We start from the raw sequence: 22,597 nt of genomic DNA on the forward strand, positions 1-22,597 counted from the left end.
TTCTCCTACCTTACATAACAAATCACCTTTCTTTCTATTGAATGACAAAGTGCCTGATTACAGTAGTCCGAGAGTATTTGGGTGTGCTTGTTTTCCCTTACTAAGACCCTACAACACTCACAAAATGCAGTATAGGTTCATTGAATGCACCTTTTTAGGATACTCCTCTGCTCACAAAGGTTATAAATGCATGTTCAAGGAAGGGAGGTTATATGTCTCTAAGGATGTCACCTTTAATGAAAATGTCTTTCCATTCCAAAAGTCAAGTTCTACATACCATTCCCTCTAACATTATTGGTTCCTTTTCTAGTTTCCCTCCTCTCTGTCCTAGTGGAACACACAACACTAGTGGTCAATCCTCAAGTATGTCTAGTCCTCATATCAATGACCAAATACCAGATATGGCTTCCCCTGGTTCAAATAACTCCCTGCCTAATTCTCTCACATATGAGTCAAATTCCTCAATACCCTTACAAAGTACAACTTCTTCATCCCATCCATTACCTATTGTTCCCTCTTCCACTCACCCTATGGTTACTAGGTCAAAGTCAGGCATACATAAATCTGTTTTACCTAGTCTAGCCAGTTTGTTTCTTGCCCATACAGAACCTTCTACTGCAAAAGAAGCTCTTCTTAGTCCTGTTTGGAAAAATTCCATGCAAGAAGAATATGATGCTCTACTCAAGTTAGGAACTTGGTCCTTAGTTCCTCTTCCTCCTAATAAGAAGGCAATTGGGTGTAAGTGGATTTTCAGAGTAAAAGAGAACCCTGATGGCTCTGTAAACAGATTTAAAGCCAGGTTGGTTGCAAAAGGGTATCATCAACAACCAGGGATTGATTACACTGAAACTTTTTCCCTTGTAAGCAAACCTGTTAGTATCAGAATTGTGCTCACTTTAGCAGTCACCTATGGTTGGGCTATACAGCAACTAGACATAAACAATGAAGAAGTTTATATGATCCAGCCTTCTGGTTTTCATGTTGGAGATAAAACTACTGTATGCAAGCTACATAAAGCCTTGTATGGGCTCAAACAAGCTCCTAGGCAGTGGTTTGAAAAACTTAAAGGAACTCTTGTGCAACTAGGTTTTACAATCAGCAGATGTGACAACTCTTTGTTCATATCTGGTTCTCAAAAATTGTTTGTTTTGGTATATGTGGATGATATCATCATCACTGGATCCTCTGGTTCAGAAGTCTCTCACTTGATCAACAAACTCAGTTCTAGTTTTGCTCTCAAAAATCTAGGCAAATTGGATTATTTTTTAGGCATTGAGGTCAAACATCTTTCATATGGTTCTCTCTTTCTCTCTCAAAGCAAGTATGTCAAGGATTTGCTTGCAAAAGCTCACATGGACAGTGCCAAGCCTAGTGTTAATCCTATGTCCAGTACTTACAAGCTCTCTAAAACTGGAACAGAAGCCTTTGAAAATCCCTCACTGTTCAGGTCAGTTGTTGGTGCTCTTCAGTATGCCACCATAACTAGACCTGATTTGGCCTTTTGTGTTAACAAAGTTTGCCAATTTATGAGTAATCCTCTGGATCAGCATTGGGTGGCAGTTAAGAGGATACTTAGGTATATCAAAGGGACAATTACCTATGGCATTCATCTCAAGACAGCATCCACTGTTTCCTCTGTTCCTATTACTCTCACTTGCCTATGTGATGCAGATTGGGCCTCTGATCCTGATGATAGGAAGTCCATCTCAGGGGCTTGTCTTTTTATGGGTCCTAATGTCATAACATGGTGGTCTAAAAAGCAACAGACAGTGTCCAGATCCAGCACAGAGGCTGAGTACAGGAGCCTTACCCTAGCTGCTCAGGAGATGATTTGGGTTGAGTCCCTTCTTTCTGAACTCAAGATTCCTCATCAAACTCCTCTGATTTTGTGTGATAACCTAAGTACAGTAGCAATGGCACATAATCCTGTTCTTCACAGCAGAACCAAGCACATAGAGCTTGATCTCTTCTTTGTGAGAGACAAAATTCATGCCAAAACTCTCCTAGTTAAACATGTTCCATCTGAGTTTCAAACAGCAGATGTCCTTACAAAGCCTTTGGCCACTGCAAGGTTTTTATTGTTAAGGAAACAACTTAAAGTCACTGATTTAGATTCTCTAATCAGTCACCCTAGGTTTCAGGGGGGTATATTAGAGTATAAGACTTAAAGTCTTGTTTTATGGACTGATTCAGTATGGTTGTTATTGAATCAGTTTTATTTGATAGTTGTTCTGTTTCTGTGTTAACAGAAACAGTTAGTTAGTTAGTTAGGGGAGGTAACTTGTTGTTCACGTTACCTCTCATTCTCTTCTCTTGTAATGCTTCCCTTGGATTATATAAAGGGGATAGCTTGATCATATTCATTCAAGAAATAAAATCACAAATATTCAGTTTCTCTCATTATCTCTCTTTTATGTTTTCTGTTTTTTAATTCTTTTACAGTGCTTTATGCCTAATGAGGTTAGAAAGGAAGTAAATGGCCTAAACTCACCCCCCAATCAGTTTGAACAACTTTAATTACTGAATTGAATTGAGTTTGTACAAGTTTGACAAAGTGCTTGAAAACAGTAAAGGTGTCTGATTTTTGTTTAAGCAAATATATCCAATTGTATTTAGTCTTGGCATCAACAATGGAAAGGTAGTATTTGAACCCTGACTCGGACAAAATAGGGACAGGACCCCATACATCTAGATGAAGAAGATCAAAGGCCTTAGAATAAAGACTAGTATATTTAAGAGCATGTATTCTGTGAGATTTCCCATAACAGCAAGCATTGCAAAAATTAAAGATTATTTTATTAGAATGAGAAATTTTACATTGAGACAATACTTTATTTACAATGGCAGTATGAACATGACCTAATCTACAATGCCAAATAGAGTAAATAGAATTGTTTTTGACACTAGAACTAGAATTAACTAGGGCAGCGGACTGGATCTTGGAGTTTGGTGTAGAACCAGAAGTGCAGTGAGTGGACTTCTTGGAGAAGAGGCTAGGGAAAGCATATAAGTCATCTGAGGTGAGAGACTCTGAGGAGAATAGTTTTAGAATCCTGTGATTTGACAAAACATTCAATAGGATGGAATTCAAAAAAGCAGGCATTATCCTTAGCAAATTGAGAAACACTTTTTAAGTTCTTGGTAATAGTAGGAACTAGAAGTAAGTTTTTAAGGGAAAAAGAGATTTGAGGATTAAAAGCCTCAGTACCATTACCCATATAGAGGTATTCTGAGCCAAATTGTTCTGTTGTCCCATGAAGCAGTGCATGATCTGAAGTAATGTGATTGGTTGCACCAGAATCTGGGAACCATATTGAATTCTTTGAGTCAGTGCCCCCAGTACTGACATGCATAGCATAAGGATGTGACTCATTCATAACTTGAGGTTGAACATATGAGAGATTAGGCTTGCTACCATAGAAAGATGAGTGAGGAGGAGCAGTAGGATTGTTATCATAGTATGTGTTGTAGCCATGGTATTGTTGCATAGGTCTGGAAGTGTGATGAGAGTAAAATGAATCTGACATGGGCCCCTTGGAAAACATGGGATGAGCAGGGTTAGGATAGGATTGTGTATAAGAGGGGAAGTTGTTTGGATGGGAGTGTGCGGGATAATAGGGAAAGTTGGGATCTTGTTGGGCATAACAACACCAATCTAAGTCATGGCCTGGACGATTACAGTAGGAACAGAAGTAGTTATTTCCAAAACGACCTGGAGTTCTTCCTCCTCTTGAAGATCTTTCCCCTCTTCTTCCAAACCTTCCCCCACGTGATCCTCCAGCCAAAGGATGAGGCATAGGTTCATGTCTAGTGTTTGGGGCAGAAGGATAATTGTCATATCTAGGCTGTGATGATTTAGGATAAAAAAATTCTGAGTTGTTTACTGAAACTGGAGACTGATTTGGAGATGGAACGGAAGCAACATTGGCAGATAAGGCATCTGAGATGGCCTTGTGTCTATTCTTGATGAGTCTTGATTTAAAGGTTAGAAGAAATTGTTCAAGGTCATTGATTGAGGGAGGTTTAATCTGACTTTCAATTACAGTAAGGACAGATTGAAATGCCTCACCAAGACCATCAAGAATGCAGTCAACATGCTCAGCAATAGAGATAGGATTACCTATGGATGCTAGTGAATAAGTGATGACCTTGAATTTAGAGAAGTATTTAGAGATAGGAGTGGATCCTTGAGAGAAGGTGCAAAGTTGAGCCCTTAGTTGTCTACTTCTAGCCTTGGTGTGTGCATTGCAGAATGCTTTGAGTTACTCCCATAGTTGATAGGATGAGGTGCAGCCAAGAACTCTTAGTTGTAATGACTCAGATATAGAGTTGAGGATCCAAGAAAACACTGTTTGATCTTGTTTTTCCTAGCTAAGAAATGTAGGGTTTACAAGATGATGCTCTCTGTCAAGATCAGAGAAAAATCTAGGAGGAACATCGGTTAGAAGGACAAATTTGAGTGCCCTATTTGATCTGAGAGTAGCCACCATGAACTGGCTCCAAGTGAGGTAATTTTTCTCACTGAGTTTAGTAGTGGGGATGGGAAGAGAAAGTGGAGGAGAAATGGTTTGCAGAGGTGCAGAAGAAGATGGTGGAGAAGATGAAGGTGCAGGATCTGTGGCTGAGGCCATTAGAATGATTGATATCATGTAAAAGAATTAAAATTCAAAAAACATAAAGGAAAGAGAATGAGAGAAACTGTGTAATTGAATCAGTTTTGATTGAGTAATAATCAACAAGCTAACCCCTTTATATAACCAAGGGAAAGCATTACAAAAGAGGATAGTATAAGAGGTGACTGCGAACAATAAGTCACCTCCTCTAACTAACAAACTAATTCTGTTACAACAAAAAATACAAAACAAAAAACCCCAAACTGATTTAGTAAAACAGATTAGCTGAATCAGTTTTAATTCAAGTAAAATTAAGACTTTAAGTCTTGTACTCTAATAATAGACTACAAGTCTACAACTAAACCCACCCCATTTCACAATCTTGTATTAAGTGTACCATAACTTAAAGCTTGAAGTGTCTAAATCCCTTGCCTTTCCCCAACCACTTTGTTTCTTGTAGGCACATAAAAGTGATCTTCCTCCTAATCATTGGGTCTACTATTTTATTTGATTTACCTGTAAGAGTGCCTATTTAACACTTGCTTATTTTTCACTACATGCCATCGATGCAGCGGCGACTGCTCTTTTGACAGACACTATACCCCGGGATACAGTGTGTCACTTTTGAGCAACAACCTAACATTAACATTATGACAATATTGATCGATATCATAGATATTCGATGAAGTTTTATATTGGTTGTCGACTGCCTGATACAATCTTCACCTTTTATCCATACCGAAAAACATTGGTTTCCTAAAACTAGAATACTTACTGTGTACAAATGTTTTGCTCTTAATTTAATAAATTGTAATCCTTAAAATCATGAAATATGATTTTATTTATTCATGTATATAATAAATATACATCTGCTGGGAGTCATTCCAAGGATAAGAATACAGTTTCTGTCCCGTGTTCTCAACTCAAGTATAACAATTCACTTTTGCACATAAGAAACCAAGGATAAGAATACAAGATACAAGTATCTTCTTTATGAAAGAAGAAATGTTATTGGAACAAAATTAGGATTACTGGGAAAAGAAGACAAGACTTCTTCAGACCAAATACCCAAAATAAAGAACTCTATGTAAGTTTTTTTATCGAAAAAGTTTTTGGCATATGTCCCACACTGAGCTGATTCTTGCGCACGAAATCTATGTAAAAGAATTTTTAATAATAGTGAAGTTTTTACATGAGAAGGGTAACAGAGTAACCTTATCAGAATATTTAGTCCAATCCTTCAAATAAGACAGAAGCTTCAAAGCATCAGAAAATGGCAAAGCCTGCACAAAGAAATTGTACATGTGAGGTTTGACATTAACAATCATTCAACAACACAAAAAGATCTTTAAAATATGTCAAGTATTAACGTTTTCTAGTGGTTTAATCATATCTCCACAAAGAAAAAGCCTAATTTTGGGAAAGATTAAGACAAACTCATTACACCTAAAGTGAGAACTGGACAAGGTAAGAATAAGATAAAGGCAGTAACAATAATCAAAAGATGTCAAAACAAAACCAGAGTACAACTCCTAACCTTTACTGTATATTAATTGAGTGGACTAATAAATATAGAAATCTTCACTTTTAGTGTAGTGGTGAGTTCTACAATGAATATTGATTAGTATTTTCTTTATTTTGCATAGCAGAGGGGAAAACATCTATTAAAAATAATCATTCACGATCAATCATAACCATTCATTTATCTCTTACAATTTTAATTTATTTGTAAAATGAAGCACGAATTAAGTTTAGTATTATAGGTAATAATGTGATTTTGTGAAGACAAAATCAAGATATTTGAAGTGCTTGTAAGGCAGATAAGAAGTAGAGATATTAGCCTCCACGAAAACTAATAGAGCTGATGAAGTTTAATTAAATCAAACAACCACATACTAACTTTCATCATGGAGTTGGTATATCACGATAAAAAGAAGTCAAGCATTCCTATGATTTATAAATCAAATGTTAAACTTTTTAGTCAAAAAAGAAATCTATTCTACTCATTTAGTTTGTGCTCAACCAGTGCAATCATTTAGAAAAAAATTAATGGACCGGGCCCAGAGACAGTAGTTTAAACTTTGAAGTGCCTTATATTTATGCCTGACAACAGAATGAAATAAAAATGCATGTCCCATACATACCAATAATGTTTGCTCTAGATCACTGGAGTGCACATCTGAAAATGCACTTAGAACATAATCCGAAGGTGAAAGCCCATTCATAAGTGGATTTGCTTGGAAAGCAGTACTATTTTTGTTACTTTTCTCCTCCTGAAATACAAAATGAAAGAAATTGCATCAACATTGTAAAATTAACAAAACGAGATAAAAGACAATCCACCTAAGCTGGTTTTGTTATCAATCACATTCATAATGAATTAAATGTAATTTCTACAATCAAAACATATTTCCATATATTGAATGGGTCCATGTAGTCAACCTTACCTAGAAGATAAAGTTATGTTGTAGACTTGTAGTAGTTGTATGCAAATTTCCACGATTAAAATTTTCTCGTACTTTCAAAATTCAATCTCATATTTTTTGAGTGAAATCAAAAGTGGAGGTTTTTTTCCGGGGTAACGGAGCTTAATCGGATTGACACAAATTACTTATTCACGGGCCTCATATTGCTTAGTGGAATAACTTATTAAGGGTTATTGGTGGACAATCGATGCATTCTTCAACTTTGAAACAGCTTTTGCTACCAAAGCCTGTTTTGGTATCCATGTTTTGCAAAGTAGAGAATCACCAGTGCACCCACTTAAGACTTAAGTCAGATTATTCTCTATTTTGCAGGTGCTGTGACAGATGCAAAAAACCATGTCTTATGCACATTATTCATCTATTTCATATTTGGACTACAAGAATTCTCTATATGTGTATACCTGATGCTCAGCAATACGCTGATTTTCAGCTTCTGCTATGTCTAATCTCTCAATAACTAAGTCAGTTGCAGTAAGGGTTTCCTGGGTTTTTTTCCCAGCTAAAGCCACAGCTCCCTCCTCTGGTATTTCTTCCTTTGGTATATGCTTGTTTTCAAAAGCATTGTCAAGATCAGCCTCAAACATTTCCTCCAGCCTTTTCTCCTTTTCTTCCTGCAATTGAAATGATCAGTAGTGAAGCAAAATATATTTTAGGAACCTCATCCTATAGAATTATTCTTATTGTAAATTTAAAGATAGAGGCAATGTCCCTCCATCCATCATTAAGCAAGTGTAGCTCCGACCAATACAAGTTTTGTATACCTCAATGAGAAACTGCTCTTCAGTACGATCCCAGCGGCGGATGGAACGGTCATGAGATCCACTTACAATAAAATCACCACGATTACTGATTGTAAGACACCAAATATCTGCATGATGTCCTTCGAGAGTTAAAAGATGCTCAAATTTATCAGCATCCCAATATTTTACCAGCCGATCTTTTCCAACACTAAACACATAGTGTGTCTTAGGTACAAATTGCACTCCCATAACACTGCAATGTAAGTTTCATTAGACAGTTCAAGTACAGCTCATCAGCATTGAAGACAGTAAGAAAGTGAAAAAGTTATCATTGAAGATTATGCCGTACCTGTCAGCATGTGCAAAAATGGACTTATGGCAGTCACCAAAATCCAAACCCCAAATCTTTATATTTTTATCTGCAGAGCCAGTCACAATTAAATCACCGTCTGATGAGATATCCATACAAAGAACAGGCAGCTTGTGGCCATATAATGTAAGGAAGAATTTGAATGTGTCTACAAAGTGAACCTGAAAATGAATGAACTCATCAAATAACATTGAAAAGTAAAAAGGAGATTATATTCAAATACAAAAACCACCACAAAATCATAACACACGTAGTACACAACATTTAATAAAGCAGATACATATGTCTGCCGCACATAAAAGAAGCAGCATACAGAGATAATTGATTAAGCATCAGTTCAACCTGTAATGCTTATTGTAGTCTCAAATTACCATCAGGACTAAACCACTAGAATTTCAAACCAAATTAATTTCTAACAAGCAAATTCAAAGGATTGGAGACCAAAGAATGTATGGTTAAAGAACAAAAAGACATTTTGGCTTATTGTCTTCCACACCAATGATTAAATCTTACTATATAGAAATAATGCTGAAGTTCACAGATCACCCAAGATAGGGCAAGAAAATATACTTATGCAGATGGAAATGAAACTGACAATAGATAAAGTAACTTATGAGTTAACCTTTTAGAAACCAAATTATCAAAAGTTAAGCAGCAGCTAATATGCACCTGAACACACTTAAATATATCTAAGCCAAACAGCAGAAGGGTAAGGCATCTCACCTTCACAGTGCTATCCAACAATGCAACCGCAATATATTTAGCATCAGGGCTTATTGCAACCACAAGAACATCATCATTCATTTTCATAGAACCAACATTTGACACACTGAGCTGCTTAGTAGCCTGAAACAGAACAAACAGTGTAACTAAATAAACAAATTGGTTAATGTTATAATCATTTGTATGAGATGATTCCACAAGTATGAAAGTGGAACTACTTATGTGATATATATTAGAAAAACAAAAATATATTGAAGAAAACAAAACATCGACTGTAGAAACAAACAAAAAATATGTATCCTGTCTTATGTAGCATTTGTTTTATGAGAGAGAAATTTATTAGAGGAAGATGGTAAAGTATATCTATGCAGAAATAAGAGGGAAAATTTTGAATTTTGTGTCTACTAATTCTTATAATGTCAGAGCTTTAGCTAATAATGATAATTATAGTATGAGGGCCATGTGATATATTACTAACTTTTTCATATTATGTTTGTTGAGCTTCAATGGGTTCATTGTAATCAGTGTTCAGAATCTCCTAGCCTCCTACCTACATATATATAGATGCAAACGGTGAACTGTTTTGTGCTTACAGTTCACATATCAATTCTATGAATTATATACATCACAGAAGATTCTCAATAAAAATAAAATTAGATACAAAAGGCCTTCTAGGATTTTACCTATTTTCATGTGCAGTATATGTATATGTAGAGAAAATGTTAAATTGAACTATATTTTTGTAACAAACAAATATTAAAAATTAAAATTGAATGATATAAATGACATACTTGGCCAGGTTTTTGCTTAATTTGGTACTCCCAAAACTTAACATCATGATCTGCACTTCCTGTTACAAAACCATTTCTATCTGGTAGGGCAGCAATTGAGCGAACAGAGCCACCATGAGCTTCCACTACTTCAACACAAGTACCACTTCCAATGTCAATAATTTCTAAGGTCCCATCTTTGGTTCCAACAAGTCCATACTTGTTAGAGGGAAGAATTAAACTGCACAGTCCATAGCCAGAATCAACAGTCCTTAGGCAAGAACCTGTGCTGGGATTCCATATCTTCACTGCATTGTGACTAGTTGACATCAGAAGAGTGTTATCCGAACTGAGTGAGACACTTCTAACATCAGAACGATGCCCTTGAAGCTCAATAGCAAGTGTTTTAGAGGCTTCACCATTTTCAATGGAGTAAAACTCAAGTAAATTATTGTTCAGGGACAATGCTAAACTAGCCAGAGAATTCTTTGGAGTGATTGGACAGAAAGAAATGGAGCATATCTTTTTGCTAGCTCTAATAGTATGCAGCAGCTTAAAAACATCAGGCACAGTAACTGTAGGGCTACTTGTTTCTGTGGGGCCATGAGCCACGAAAGAATTATCTCCCTTGTTTTCATTATTCTTGTCTCCATTTTCAGTCCCCTCCTCCAAAACCTCTTTGCTATGTTTCTTCTCTTTCTTGCGGTGAACCCTGCGTTTCGCCTTACGCTTTGCTTCAGCATCGTCCAATACACGGTAAATTTCTACTGTCTTCCCCGCTACTTGACAAGCTAGCAGATTCCCAGACTTGTTAAACTGGACTGTTGCAACTCTATCCTTGCTTTGACGATGAATTTCGCCAAACTGCCTCAAAACTTCCCATTTGTCTTGAACTGAAGAACCTGAACTGCCAACTGCACTGCTTCCATTCACAGATTCATGCTTAATTGAGTAAAAACGAAGTTCCTTGTCCGCAGACCCTGTGACCAGGTACCTTTCATCCCGATCAACATCTATAGACCATATTTCACTATGATGGCCACCAACAATTTGCATACAGTGTTGGGTATCAAGATCCCACACTCTCAAAAACTTGTCTTTGGAGGAACTAATAAGTTCCTTCCCAGAACTCACAAAAACAACATCAGTCACCTGCCACAGATGAATGGCAACACTCATAAAACTCACAGAAACAAATACAAAAATAATGACTACCTTCATTTGGAGAAACTCTAGCATGCTACTGGAGCAACAATAAATACATTGTTTAAAATTTATTAAAGTGTGCTTAGATAAGCGACTCGATAATGATTCAAAAGATGGATATTTTTTAATTGGAAATACAAGTTTTGAATATATAATTACAAAAAATTTCAATACAAACTTTCAATCTTGAATCAGCCACCATATGAGACCCTCAAATTATAATTACTTGTCATCTTTGTCCTGTACTTAGAAACTGTCTTTTTAATTCCTGAAATTAAAAAACCATTTTTTATTAGTCCTTGAAATAGCATCGGTCATACTAGTCTATGAAATTAATATATTATTACAGGGACCTATTTCACCCACAGTCAGGAAAGATTATACTTTCATGGGCCAATTTCCTAAATTCAGGGACTAATATGACAATTTCCTAAATTCAGGGACTAAAATGACAATTTCCTAAATTCAGGGACTAATATGATGGGTGCTTACAATTACAGGGACTAAAATTATTGCTTGCTCTTCTATCATTGATTCCTTAAAAGGTGACAATCACCATAAGATAAAGATTGTTTAATTGTTGGAACTACATTTATTGCTGTGTTAGCATCATGCAATAATTTGTCCTACATTTGAGTTCAATATGAAGTTCTAACTGCTACAAACCTGATCGCGATGACCACGAAGGCGAAAGAGCCCAGTCTCGCCAACCACATCCCATAAAATGATATCATTATCCTTGCTTCCAGAAGCAAGTAAGGAACCATTTTCATTGTAACGAAGAGCAGTAACAGCTCCCTTATGTCCCCATTCAAAGTAGTCTCACAAGTTCCTGTGTCAGAGTCCCAAATCCTTATGCTTCCATCAGCATATCCAGCAGCTATCTGCAATCAAAACAAATTTCGGGTGCTCGTAAATAACGATCCGTTTGTACTCTCACAATTTTAGAATTTTGTTTAAACAAATTAAAGTTTTGACATATCTTGGAATCACTTTTTTATGGAGCGCTTAGAGGATCTTATTCGGGTTTATTATGGTAACTTATGAAAGTAAACATTAAAAAATAGCTTCAGCCCTTGTCATAAGCTATTTTTAACTTATGCAACTGTGCTTACTGCTTAGAAATGAAGCTTGCTTCATTGAAAAAGTGTTTAACTAAGCTTTTTATGACAACTTATGAAAGTAAACTTTCAAAAATAGTTTCTGCCCTTGTCATAAACTATTTTTAACTTATGCAAATGTGCTTACTGCTTAGAAATGAAGCTTACTTCATTGAAAAGGCGTTTAACTAAGCTTTTTGGACGGACACCTTTATTTTCACGAACAGCTTATGAAAATAAGCTTGTGATCTCCTATAAGCTTTTTTCAGCTTATAAGCACATGAAGAAAAAAACTAACAAATTCCTGAATAAGAACTTAATTAAATTATCTAACCAAACACGCCCTTAAGCTAAACAAACAGTGTTTAAAACACACAAAAACATAATCAATAATCAACATTCAATGACGATCAAGAACCGAAAACGATGCCGTATTGATACCAAGGATGAAGGCGAGGATACGATGGAGGTAACAGCGAGTGAGGGACCGCGAGATGAAGGGGAAGGGGTTAGGGTTTTGGTGCAGAGACCCTGCCGCACGTGCCACACGCCGATTTTCTCGAGTGCCGGAGAGAGGAGGTGTTTGCCGGAGCTGTCGTAAGTGATGTTGGATTCAACGGAAGCGATTACACCGAATGAAGCCGCCGGCTCGTATCGGAGGTAGGCCTTCACCATGGCTGCGGCGGCGGCGGCGTTCACGAAATGTGTATATGGTGTTGTGAGTGTGAAGAGGTTTAACGTTTAAGTGTCAGGGTTTATGAACTTTTTTTTTCTTCTCTTCCAACTTTTTTTAGATTCATAATAAAATTGGGCCTGGTTCGGACCAAATTTGTAGTTACCCTGGTTTTTTTATATATAATTATTGTGTTTTTTTTTATCACTTATTAGTTGGGTTGGTTTATAATACCTTATGTTCAGATAGGCCTGGTGATTTGGAGAGTGTTTATATTTTTTTTATAAATTCTTAGTCTTCATATTAGTAAGAAGCTTGTGCAATATAAGTTTTTTTTTTTTTTTATTTTTTGTTGTAAACTGAGTCAATCGCTTCAACTATATAATAGTTCTACGGGTGATTTATTGGCTCAATATCAGAATCAAGTTAATGACCAATTTGAATTTGATAACATTAAATATTACACATCCCTTTTTCAAAACATGCCTAATATAAAGATATTCGACCGGTCTCATTTAAAGCCTAGCAAGAATCCATTTAGTTGTGTCTGCTACTCTTGTCTAAAACCATAAATCTAAATAAAAGCTTATACTTCTTAATTTTCGAGAAAGAACCCAATTATGGGGACTTCAAATTATTTGGTTGTGTCTAATACCCTTGTCTAAAACCATACAATCAACACAAACTTCAATTCCATACAACTAGATGTTTATTCTTATGTTATAGTAATTCACACAAAGGATACAGGTGCATCAACTCTCATTGGAGAATTTTTATCTCAAGACATGTGATCTTCAATGAGAATCATTTTCCCCTCCGTGATGGCTTCATTAACACAAGAAATCCATTAATGAGACTAACTAAAAATACATCAATTGTGCTTCCTACTTGTCCTGCAGATACCATTATAAGCAACACAACTGAACCAAACAACAATGTGGTCAACCATTAGGAAGAGAATCCAATTGATAATTCAGCAAACAATGATACAAGTGAAGGTCAATCACCTCAATGAGTCCTTTGCTAATGATAATAACAATACATCAACAAAAAATGAAGCAAGTGATTCAACCTCGGCAGAACTAGTGGAGAGCAGCAATCAACCTACACTTGAGAACAATCAACAAAGTCATTAAGATAGCACTAACATTCATTGGATGACCACTAGAAGCAATGTCAGGATTTACAAGCCTAAGCAATCCTACATAGGATTGACAAAGGCACATGCAAATGACAAAGAACCAGATAATATCAAAGAGACACTAATCAATCCAGAATGGAAAGAAGCCATGGATACAGAATTCAAGGCCTTGATGACTAATCAAACTTGGACATTGGTACCATTTGAAGGCCAAGAAAACATCATAGACTCAAAATGGATTTTCAAGACTAAATACAAAGCATATGGACCAATTGAAAAGAGGAAAGCAAGATTGGTTGCAATGGGATTTCAACAAACAACAACTATAAACTTTGATGAAACATTTAGCTCGGTGATCAAATCCAGCTCAGTACGAATCATCTTAGTCATTGGTGTACATCTCAATTGGGAAATCAGACAACTGAATATAAATAATGCATTCTTAAAAGAAAGTGTTAAGGAAACAATGTTTATGTATCAACCTAAGGGATGCATACACTCTACCAAACCTAATCACATATGTAGATTGTCCAAAGCCATATATGGTCTAAGGCAGGCACCAAGAGCTTAGTTTGATAGCCTAAAGAACACACTGTTGAAATGAGGATTTCAAAACACCAAAAGTGACTCATCCTTTTTTACTCTTAGAGGTACAAATCATATCACAATTCTCCTTATTTATGTTGATGACATAATAGTAACAGGTAGCGACAACAAGTTCTTAGAGACATTCATCAATCAACTTAATGTTGCTTTCCCACTGAAAGACCTTGGACATATACACTACTTTATAGGCATTGAGGTTCATAGAAATGATATTGGAATGTATTGAAGCAAACAAAGTACATAAAAGAGATATAATGAGGAAGTTCAAATGGAGAAAGTTTCAGTTTTTCCAACACCAATGATATCTGATAGACAATTCACCGTTAAGGGGGAACCAATATCCAATCCCACTTTGTGCAAACAAGCCATAGGTGCATTGCAATATCTGACTAACACAAGACCTGATATTGCCTTTGCTGTCAACAAACTCAGTCAATGCATGAGTTCTCCTACCATGGATCACTGGCAATGTTCAAAAAATATTGAGATATCTCCAAGGCACAATAGATGTATGCCTACACATTTAACCCCCAAATGACCTTGACATAATAGGATTTTCTAATGCAGATTGGGCCACTAGTGTTGATGATAGAAAATCCATGGCAGAATAATGTATATTTCTTGGTGAAACACTGGTTTCTTAGTACTCAAGAAAAAAGATTAGTGTCACAATCAAGCACATAATCAGAATACAAGGCCTTGGCTGATCTTGCAGCAGAAGTAGCTTGAGTTAGATCACTACTAACAGAACTGAAGTTACCAATGCTCAGAAAACCAATCTTATATTGTGACAACTTAAGTGCTAAGTCACTTGCATCCAATCTAGTTATGCACGCTCGTTCTAAACATATTGAGATAGATGTGCATTACATACGTGATCAAGTCCTACAAAACGAAGTCATTATGGCCTATGTTCCTAGAGCTGACCAACTTACAAATTGTTTGAGTAAACCTCTCACCCACACAAGATTCAACACGTTGAGAGACAAAGTTGGAATGATTGTGTCACCTCTAATTTGAGAGGAGGAGTTAGAGAAGGTAAATATCCTACAATTAATGATATCACATTGTAGGAGATAATGACTCTATTGTCATAATATGGTGTTCCTTAATCTTAGCATATATCACACGTCATATATTTATTTTCTATTATTATGCAATAATTATTGTAATTATCATTAACATTATTTAGAATCACAATAGTAATTATTAGCATGATTCTATCATCATGGTTGTATCATCTCTATATATATTTAAACATTTCTAATCTATGAAATAAGACATAACATTCAATATCATTTTCTTTCTTCTATAACTTATCAACATGAGATTTTTAAGAAATTCACTCAGAAAACTACTAAATTTTATAATTACATTTACAATATACATTTTTACCATTCAAACAACAGTTGCATCTTTTTTATATAACAAAAAATAGACACAAATCCAGAGTATAAGAAGCGATCATAAAACACAAAATTCTTATTAAGGGAAACTTGTGTATCTCTTCCTTTTGGCCATTGCCTCTTAAGAGCTTGTAACCAGCAGTATGCAATGAAGGAAGGAAATGTGTCAAGAAATGGGAGGTTTGGTGTAGCCATACATAATGGGCCATTCATTATAGTGCCACTCCCTCTTCATGATAGTGACACCACAACTCATGGGTTTGGGTTGGAGGGTCTTTCAAAAACCTGGGGTATCAGAATGCTCACGTTCACTTGAATATTCCATTGTAGAGTCAATTCCTTGTTATAGAAATGAAAATAATACCTAAACTTATGAAAATGAATGCCAAACTTGCATTATATAATGAATTCATTTATATTTCCATTGTCACTATATAATATTATTACTAAGTTATAACCAGTGTTGTTAGAACCGGACCGGACAGTTCGACCGGTCTGATCGCTGACCGGACTTGAAAACGGCTTTGGTTTGTCGTCTTAACCGAATGAGAGTTTGACCACTTTGAACCGGAAAAAATCCCGTCCGACCATGTTAAACCGGATTAACCCGGGAAGTAAACTGGACGGCTCACTTAAAAATAAAAAAAATGGAACAATGTTCTAATATTTTGTTTTACTACGGTCAAAAAAAAATAAAGAGTTATTATTTCAATATAATTATACATAATTATTAATTATATAAAGTTTTATATTTATATATAACTATATATTTATGAATAAAAATTATTAATTATGTACGAAATCACCCGGTCAGACCAGACGGTTTAACCGTTTAAACCGGTTAAACCTAATACCGGACCTCTACCGGTTTGACATCCGGCTCGGGTTTCACAACACTGGTTATAACACTTTAGAACTAGTCCCCCAAACTGTGAAATTCACCCCCACCTATATATGGATTTAATTAAATTGAGATATTCTCCCCGACTCTCCAATATTATTTGTACTAGAAAATTGGAGGGAAATGAAGAAATGACAATTGTTTAATTTAATATTAACCAAAAATATTTACTCTTAAAAGTTAATTTGTATTACATATCAATATCTTTATTTAATACGGATGATATGCACTCATCATTTTAATTATATATGTTGCACATAAATTAGTTTTATTGTCAAAATACACGTATTTAATTATATATCATTAACTAGAATGTATCAAATAAAATTACATCTAATTTTAAACATATTAAATATTAAAATAAAATAACTATCTTAATTTATCTCCTTAATTTTCATGAAGCAACTCAAAAAAATAGTTGATTTACATCTTTTGTTATATAAAGTATGTCACTCTAAATATTACTTGATATAATTAGTCAAAAAAATACTTAATTATAAATTTTTTATCTTACATATACTTATTTTATATTAAGTGATATATGAAATAATACACTTTTATAAAATAAAAATGAATTCTCCATTACCCTATGCAGAATACCCTGCTTAAAAAAAAATATAAGTAGCTCGTGCTTTGCTATGCTTGAATAGCATTGCTTTCAGAGAAAACCATACCAATCCCAACATAGCACGTGGGCCAGAGGGTTGGGACAAGATCCTTGTACTCCGCATAAATGTGGGAACTCAAAACATCAAAATATTAGTAAAATACTAAAATGTTCAAAGATATATTGTTTAAATGAGACCCAAAAATTACATTGTGTAATAAAAAGATGTCATGCTAACTAAAATTTTTATTTTTTTATTTTTACTTTAACATTATTGATCTAAAATATAATTTGAGATATCATTTGAAATAATTGATTATTTTCCTACTAAAATTTCTTGTTATTCCGTATTGGAATACTAGGACGGAAATATAGGTTTGATAATTTTCAATTATTTTATTAAAATTTAATTTATTATATCATTTTACTATCTTCATAAAATATTCAAGCTTTTGTACGGCAAAGTATTTGAGCACAATAAGAAAAACGTAAAGAGATAATTACCATGGTGTGGTGTGTCAGCTGTCTCAACTCAGTACAATTTATTATTCCCTTGTTATTTTTTATTTCAAGCACAAATATACTTGGTAAAGGTACTTTTATTTCAGCCAAACTTTTTCAATATTTAAATATGAATTATTTTTATTTTTATCTGCCACTTACATTTTTTAATCTATTTTATATAACACATTTCAAAAATATCAAAAATATATCAAATTCTATCCATCTTTTTATGAACATCAAAGATGAATCTTTCTTAGATTGTTACTCAACTCAAGCAAAGGACACCTATTTTATTTCTCTCACTTAGTTTCTCTGCATTCAGAAACATCAAATAATGTAATAAATGAAATATGTGTTAGTGAGTGACAATCAAAATATACGATGTTAACTAAAAAATTAAATATTTATTATTTTTTCTATTTTTATTTTAATATTATTGGTTCAAGATATAGTTTGGAATACGATAGAGGATACTATATCGTCAATGATACCCCATTGCATTTTCTTATGGGGTACTCTACCTTTTCTCTTGTGATATCTCCCTTTCGTTCTTAACTTGAAGTTCCTTTCACTTTACTTTTAAGAGACAGGTACATGCACACACATACACATTCATTACAAAGAGAAAAATGAGTTCATCCTCAGGTCAAAGCAGTGGCTATGATCTTTCTTTTAAGATCTTGTTGATTGGTGATTCTGCTGTTGGAAAAAGTAGCTTACTTGTAAGCTTCATTTCCAACCCTGTTGAAGATCTTGCACCTACCATTGGTAATTGAATCTATTACTACTTATCCCATAAACCAGTTATTTCTGTTTGGTTGATCACTGCACTTTTATAATTGCTACTTATAACTTAAATGGTTCTGGATCTATTATGTGCAGTGACACTATTAAAGTTGAATGTTGAATGAGTTTTAGTTTACAAGATGCTATAATTACATTTCAGATTCATTGAAAATAAATCTTACATATTACTTTGTTGCTGTGATTGAATCAATTGGCCTGTAGTTATTGATTTTGCTTAATACTTAAGCAATCTGATGTTATTTATACACATTAAATGCTCTATTGTTTGTTTCTTGTATGCCAATAGAACTACAGTTTAATATCTATGCATTGTGAGTTTGTCCGTGTGAAGATTTTATACATAATGAATACATCATTTATCATTCATTTGTATTACTTTTTTGAAGAGTCAAGGATGATTAACATGAATGGTGGATGATATAGTGGAAGTGTATAAAACTAATACATTATCAATGCATACATTTTTTTCTCATAGAGTTAACAAATAAGTTGAATTTATTCTCTCCTTACCATTGCCATGTTGCTTTAATCTGATTTGAGTTCTACTTTGATGTATCTAATCTCTTTTCCATGATCTGTAGGTGTTGATTTTAAGATCAAAACATTCACAGTAGGTGGGAAGAGATTAAAACTAACAATCTGGGACACTGGTAATATATAGTCAAATAATCTGTTTCAGTTCTTGAAACATATGAATTGGACCCAAACAAGTAGAATTGAAATGACCCTTTTAGATTCTTTCTGCTGAGTCACTTGTCAATGGACTTAAACTAACATTGCATCACATTTATTGCAGCTGGGCAAGAAAGATTCAGGACTCTAACAAGTTCTTACTATAGAGGAGCACAAGGAATCATTCTTGGTATATGCTAAGAGCCTAAGATGATTTATGCACATGTCATTATTTGATTCTTCTGATTTATGAATTGTGTCTTCATAGCATTGTTGAACAATGTTTTAACTTTATACTTCCATCTATGCTCTTTGGCATTTTTTATTCAAGAGTGATGCATGGTAATGGAAGATAAAAATTAAGCATTTACAAGGAATACTAACATTGTTATTAATTGCTAGTTATCTACTTTAAAATTTGATGCTTTCTATTTATATAGTGCCTCATTTTTCTTCCTCTTTTAGTTTATGATGTCACAAGGAGAGAAACCTTTACAAACTTATCAGAAGTTTGGTCTAAAGAATTGGAACTATATTCAACTAATCAAGATTGCGTGAAGATGCTAGTTGGAAATAAAGTTGACAAAGTAAGTTTTGTGCTCTAGTATTGTGCTTGAATATGTAACCCTAAGGAATGAATTTATAGTTGTCACCAAATCTTCCATCATAAAATGGTTGCAAAACATATTAAAAGGGGCAGACCATTGCACAAGATTCTTAGCTAATGAGCTCTGGAAGAGTAGATGTATGCAACTTACCTTCATTTGCAAGCGAAAAGACTGTTTCTAGGATTTGAACTTATGACTTCCAGGTTGTAAAATATATTAATAAAATGAGATGTGTGGTTCTAATCCTCTCTGCACTAAGGTAGCAAAACAAAATTCAGGATTAGTCTTCCACATGTCTCTTTTCTCAGTTTTATTGTATTCTTTATTTCCTTCTTGGCTGTGAATTTGTGTATAGAATTAATCTTTCTCAGTTTTCATCCAATATTCCTATCATGAGAAAATTATGACATCTTCATGATCTCAAGTGAGTAACTTTAATTATGTACACTAACTTAGGAGCCAACTAAAATTGATCAAACTAGGTCCTTGTCATGGTTGGTATATACACACATGCATATGAATCCATGAATCTGCAACCTCATGGTTTTAGGTAGACATAATGTTTAACTTGCTTTTATTGTTCTACTTCAAGTCCATTGCTTTTATTGTTGAACAGTGATTTAACTTATACTTCCATCTATCCTCTTGGCATTTTTTATAAACAATTCTCATAGGATTTGGATCTCTTAATTATTTTTTATGACATTCTTATAAGCTCGTCTTAGCTTATCAGGGAAGTTTATGGAAATAATTTGTTAGGAGTTCCACATTAGGTAGTATAACAAACTCAATGTGGTACTTAAGCTATGAGACTCTCTCACCTAATAGACTAGTCTTTTGGGTAATGACTTTCCTCATGTGCTTAAGTCCTAACAATTAGTATTTTTCACTGAGAGTTGTGTCACGGAAAGGGCTACCTATAGGTTGGATTAAGGTATATGGCCGAGTGAAGCCACCAAAAGAGAAATGGCTACCATTGAGTCAATGTCGATAGAGTGAAAGCTGTCGTGGACCTTAGCCCTTAAGGGGCAGCAATGTTAGGAGTCTCACATTGGATAGCATAGCAAACTCAATGTTATACTTCCGTGAGGCTCTCTCACCTAATAGACTAGTCTTTTGGGTTGGGCTCTTCTCATGTGCTTAAGTCCTAATACTATTTTTGTAACTTATTTCAAAAAAGCTTATTGAAGAAGCAATTGATTGAACTAGTTACCTAATGCGACCTCAACTTGTCTATTACATGCATGCACTTTAGAGGGCACTATCACATCACCTAGCATTAATGCCAATTACCATTGTCACATTGGTTATGATCTTAAACACACGCTTTAGATTTCCTATGCAATCTAAACTTGAAATAGAGACCTCAGATTTGTAGGGCTCTTATCTTGATATATTTCATTGATTAATTTCTTAAATGGTTTATATTTCTCTATTTAGGATTCTGAAAGGGCTGTTAGCAGAGAAGAGGGTTTAGCTCTTGCTGAAGAGTTGGGGTGTTTGCTTTTCGAATGTAGTGCTAAAACTCGAGAAAATGTGGAGCGTTGCTTTGAGGAACTTGGTCTAAAGGTATAGTTTTAGAAATTTGCTATGATGTTTCCCTTGTCCATAAGACAACTTTCCAAGTCAATGAAAACACCATCCAATGAGATCTATTTAGCTTATTACAAAACCTTATGAAAACAAGCTAAAAAGTGCTTATTTGAAGGTCTATGTTGTTTACCCAAACACCCTTGAAAATGACAGAGAAATGTAAAAGGTGTTTTAGCTAGTTATTGTTGGAATAGCATTAGCAGCAGTTGATAGAGAAGTACCTATATTGCTTAAGCATCATTAAGAATGGGTTCGGCTCCTCTCCAATACTGGTCTCTCTGGTACTGGATTAAAAGGAGAAACAAAATATGTATTTAAAAAAGTGTAATTTATTGGTTATAAAAGGTAGTTACTGTATGGAAAATGTAAAATTAGCAACAAAGAGTGGAACTGCAGGAGCTAATGATATTTTGCATGATTGAAAATTTTATTGTAGATTAATTACCATGTATTGCTTTTTTCATATGGCACCATTTCATAGATAATGGAAGCTCCTAGTCTTTTGGAAGAAGGATCAACAGCAGCAGTTAAAAGGAATGTTTTAAAGCAGAAACATGAACCTCATTCATCCCAAAATGGTGGTTGTTGCTCTTAAAAAACGCGTTATCTTGTTCAAATCCTGTATATGTAAGCTTCTTCCTTAGCTTCTTATTGCTTCAAATGTATTTTGGTTGCTTAATTAACTACCACAATGGACAAGTTGGCAACAATGAAGCCTATTAGCTTGTGTAAATTTGTTTGCCAATGAATACCATATCATTTGTGTGACCTCCATTACCTACTTGATCCTGAGTGCATTTTTATTACGCACATTGTGACTAAATAATCCAACAATTTGATTAAACCTATGCAGGCAAATTTTTTTTTACTTCACATTACTAGTTAAGGGTATGTTGCTACTATTAACATGTCCTGCTCTTGGAAATTGAAAATGCAAGATGGACATGCTTGTAAGTATGTAGTGCATGCTTAGTAATCATAAATTGTGTAAGGAAAAGACTTCTCTATAGTGACTTTGTCTCTAAAGTGACCAGGTAAGGGCATCTGTATTTACCTTTTACTTGCTCACTT

At 34.6% G+C, this 22,597-nt stretch overlaps 2 protein-coding genes across 3 annotated transcripts in view; one reads left to right on the forward strand and one right to left on the reverse strand.

Annotated features, from left to right (window-relative positions):
• Positions 1 to 12,771, reverse strand: part of LOC109333703 (WD repeat-containing protein 3-like) — a 20,295-nt gene extending 7,524 nt beyond the window's left edge. Inside the window, 10 exon segments of the mRNA XM_019569255.1 lie at positions 5,828 to 5,896; positions 6,758 to 6,886; positions 7,501 to 7,710; positions 7,861 to 8,092; positions 8,189 to 8,370; positions 8,933 to 9,055; positions 9,724 to 10,854; positions 11,575 to 11,715; positions 11,718 to 11,792; positions 12,450 to 12,771. Of these exon segments, the coding sequence (XP_019424800.1) occupies positions 5,828 to 5,896; positions 6,758 to 6,886; positions 7,501 to 7,710; positions 7,861 to 8,092; positions 8,189 to 8,370; positions 8,933 to 9,055; positions 9,724 to 10,854; positions 11,575 to 11,715; positions 11,718 to 11,792; positions 12,450 to 12,683 (2,526 nt within the window). The 5' untranslated portion in view covers positions 12,684 to 12,771.
• LOC109334916 (ras-related protein RABC2a-like) lies at positions 18,337 to 22,374 on the forward strand. 2 transcript variants are annotated; one of them, XM_019570917.1, is made up of 6 exons: positions 18,337 to 18,614; positions 19,235 to 19,303; positions 19,450 to 19,515; positions 19,791 to 19,912; positions 21,374 to 21,502; positions 22,008 to 22,374. In XM_019570917.1, exons 1-6 carry the CDS (start codon positions 18,476 to 18,478, stop codon positions 22,119 to 22,121), a joined length of 639 nt encoding a protein of 212 aa, XP_019426462.1. In that variant the 5' UTR covers positions 18,337 to 18,475; the 3' UTR covers positions 22,122 to 22,374. The 2 variants fall into 2 exon arrangements, with proteins under 2 accessions (XP_019426462.1, XP_019426463.1); XM_019570918.1 differs by lacking the exon at positions 19,235 to 19,303.

Source organism: Lupinus angustifolius, chromosome LG19 (assembly GCF_001865875.1).
Source record: "Lupinus angustifolius cultivar Tanjil chromosome LG19, LupAngTanjil_v1.0, whole genome shotgun sequence".
NCBI lineage: Eukaryota > Viridiplantae > Streptophyta > Magnoliopsida > Fabales > Fabaceae > Lupinus > Lupinus angustifolius.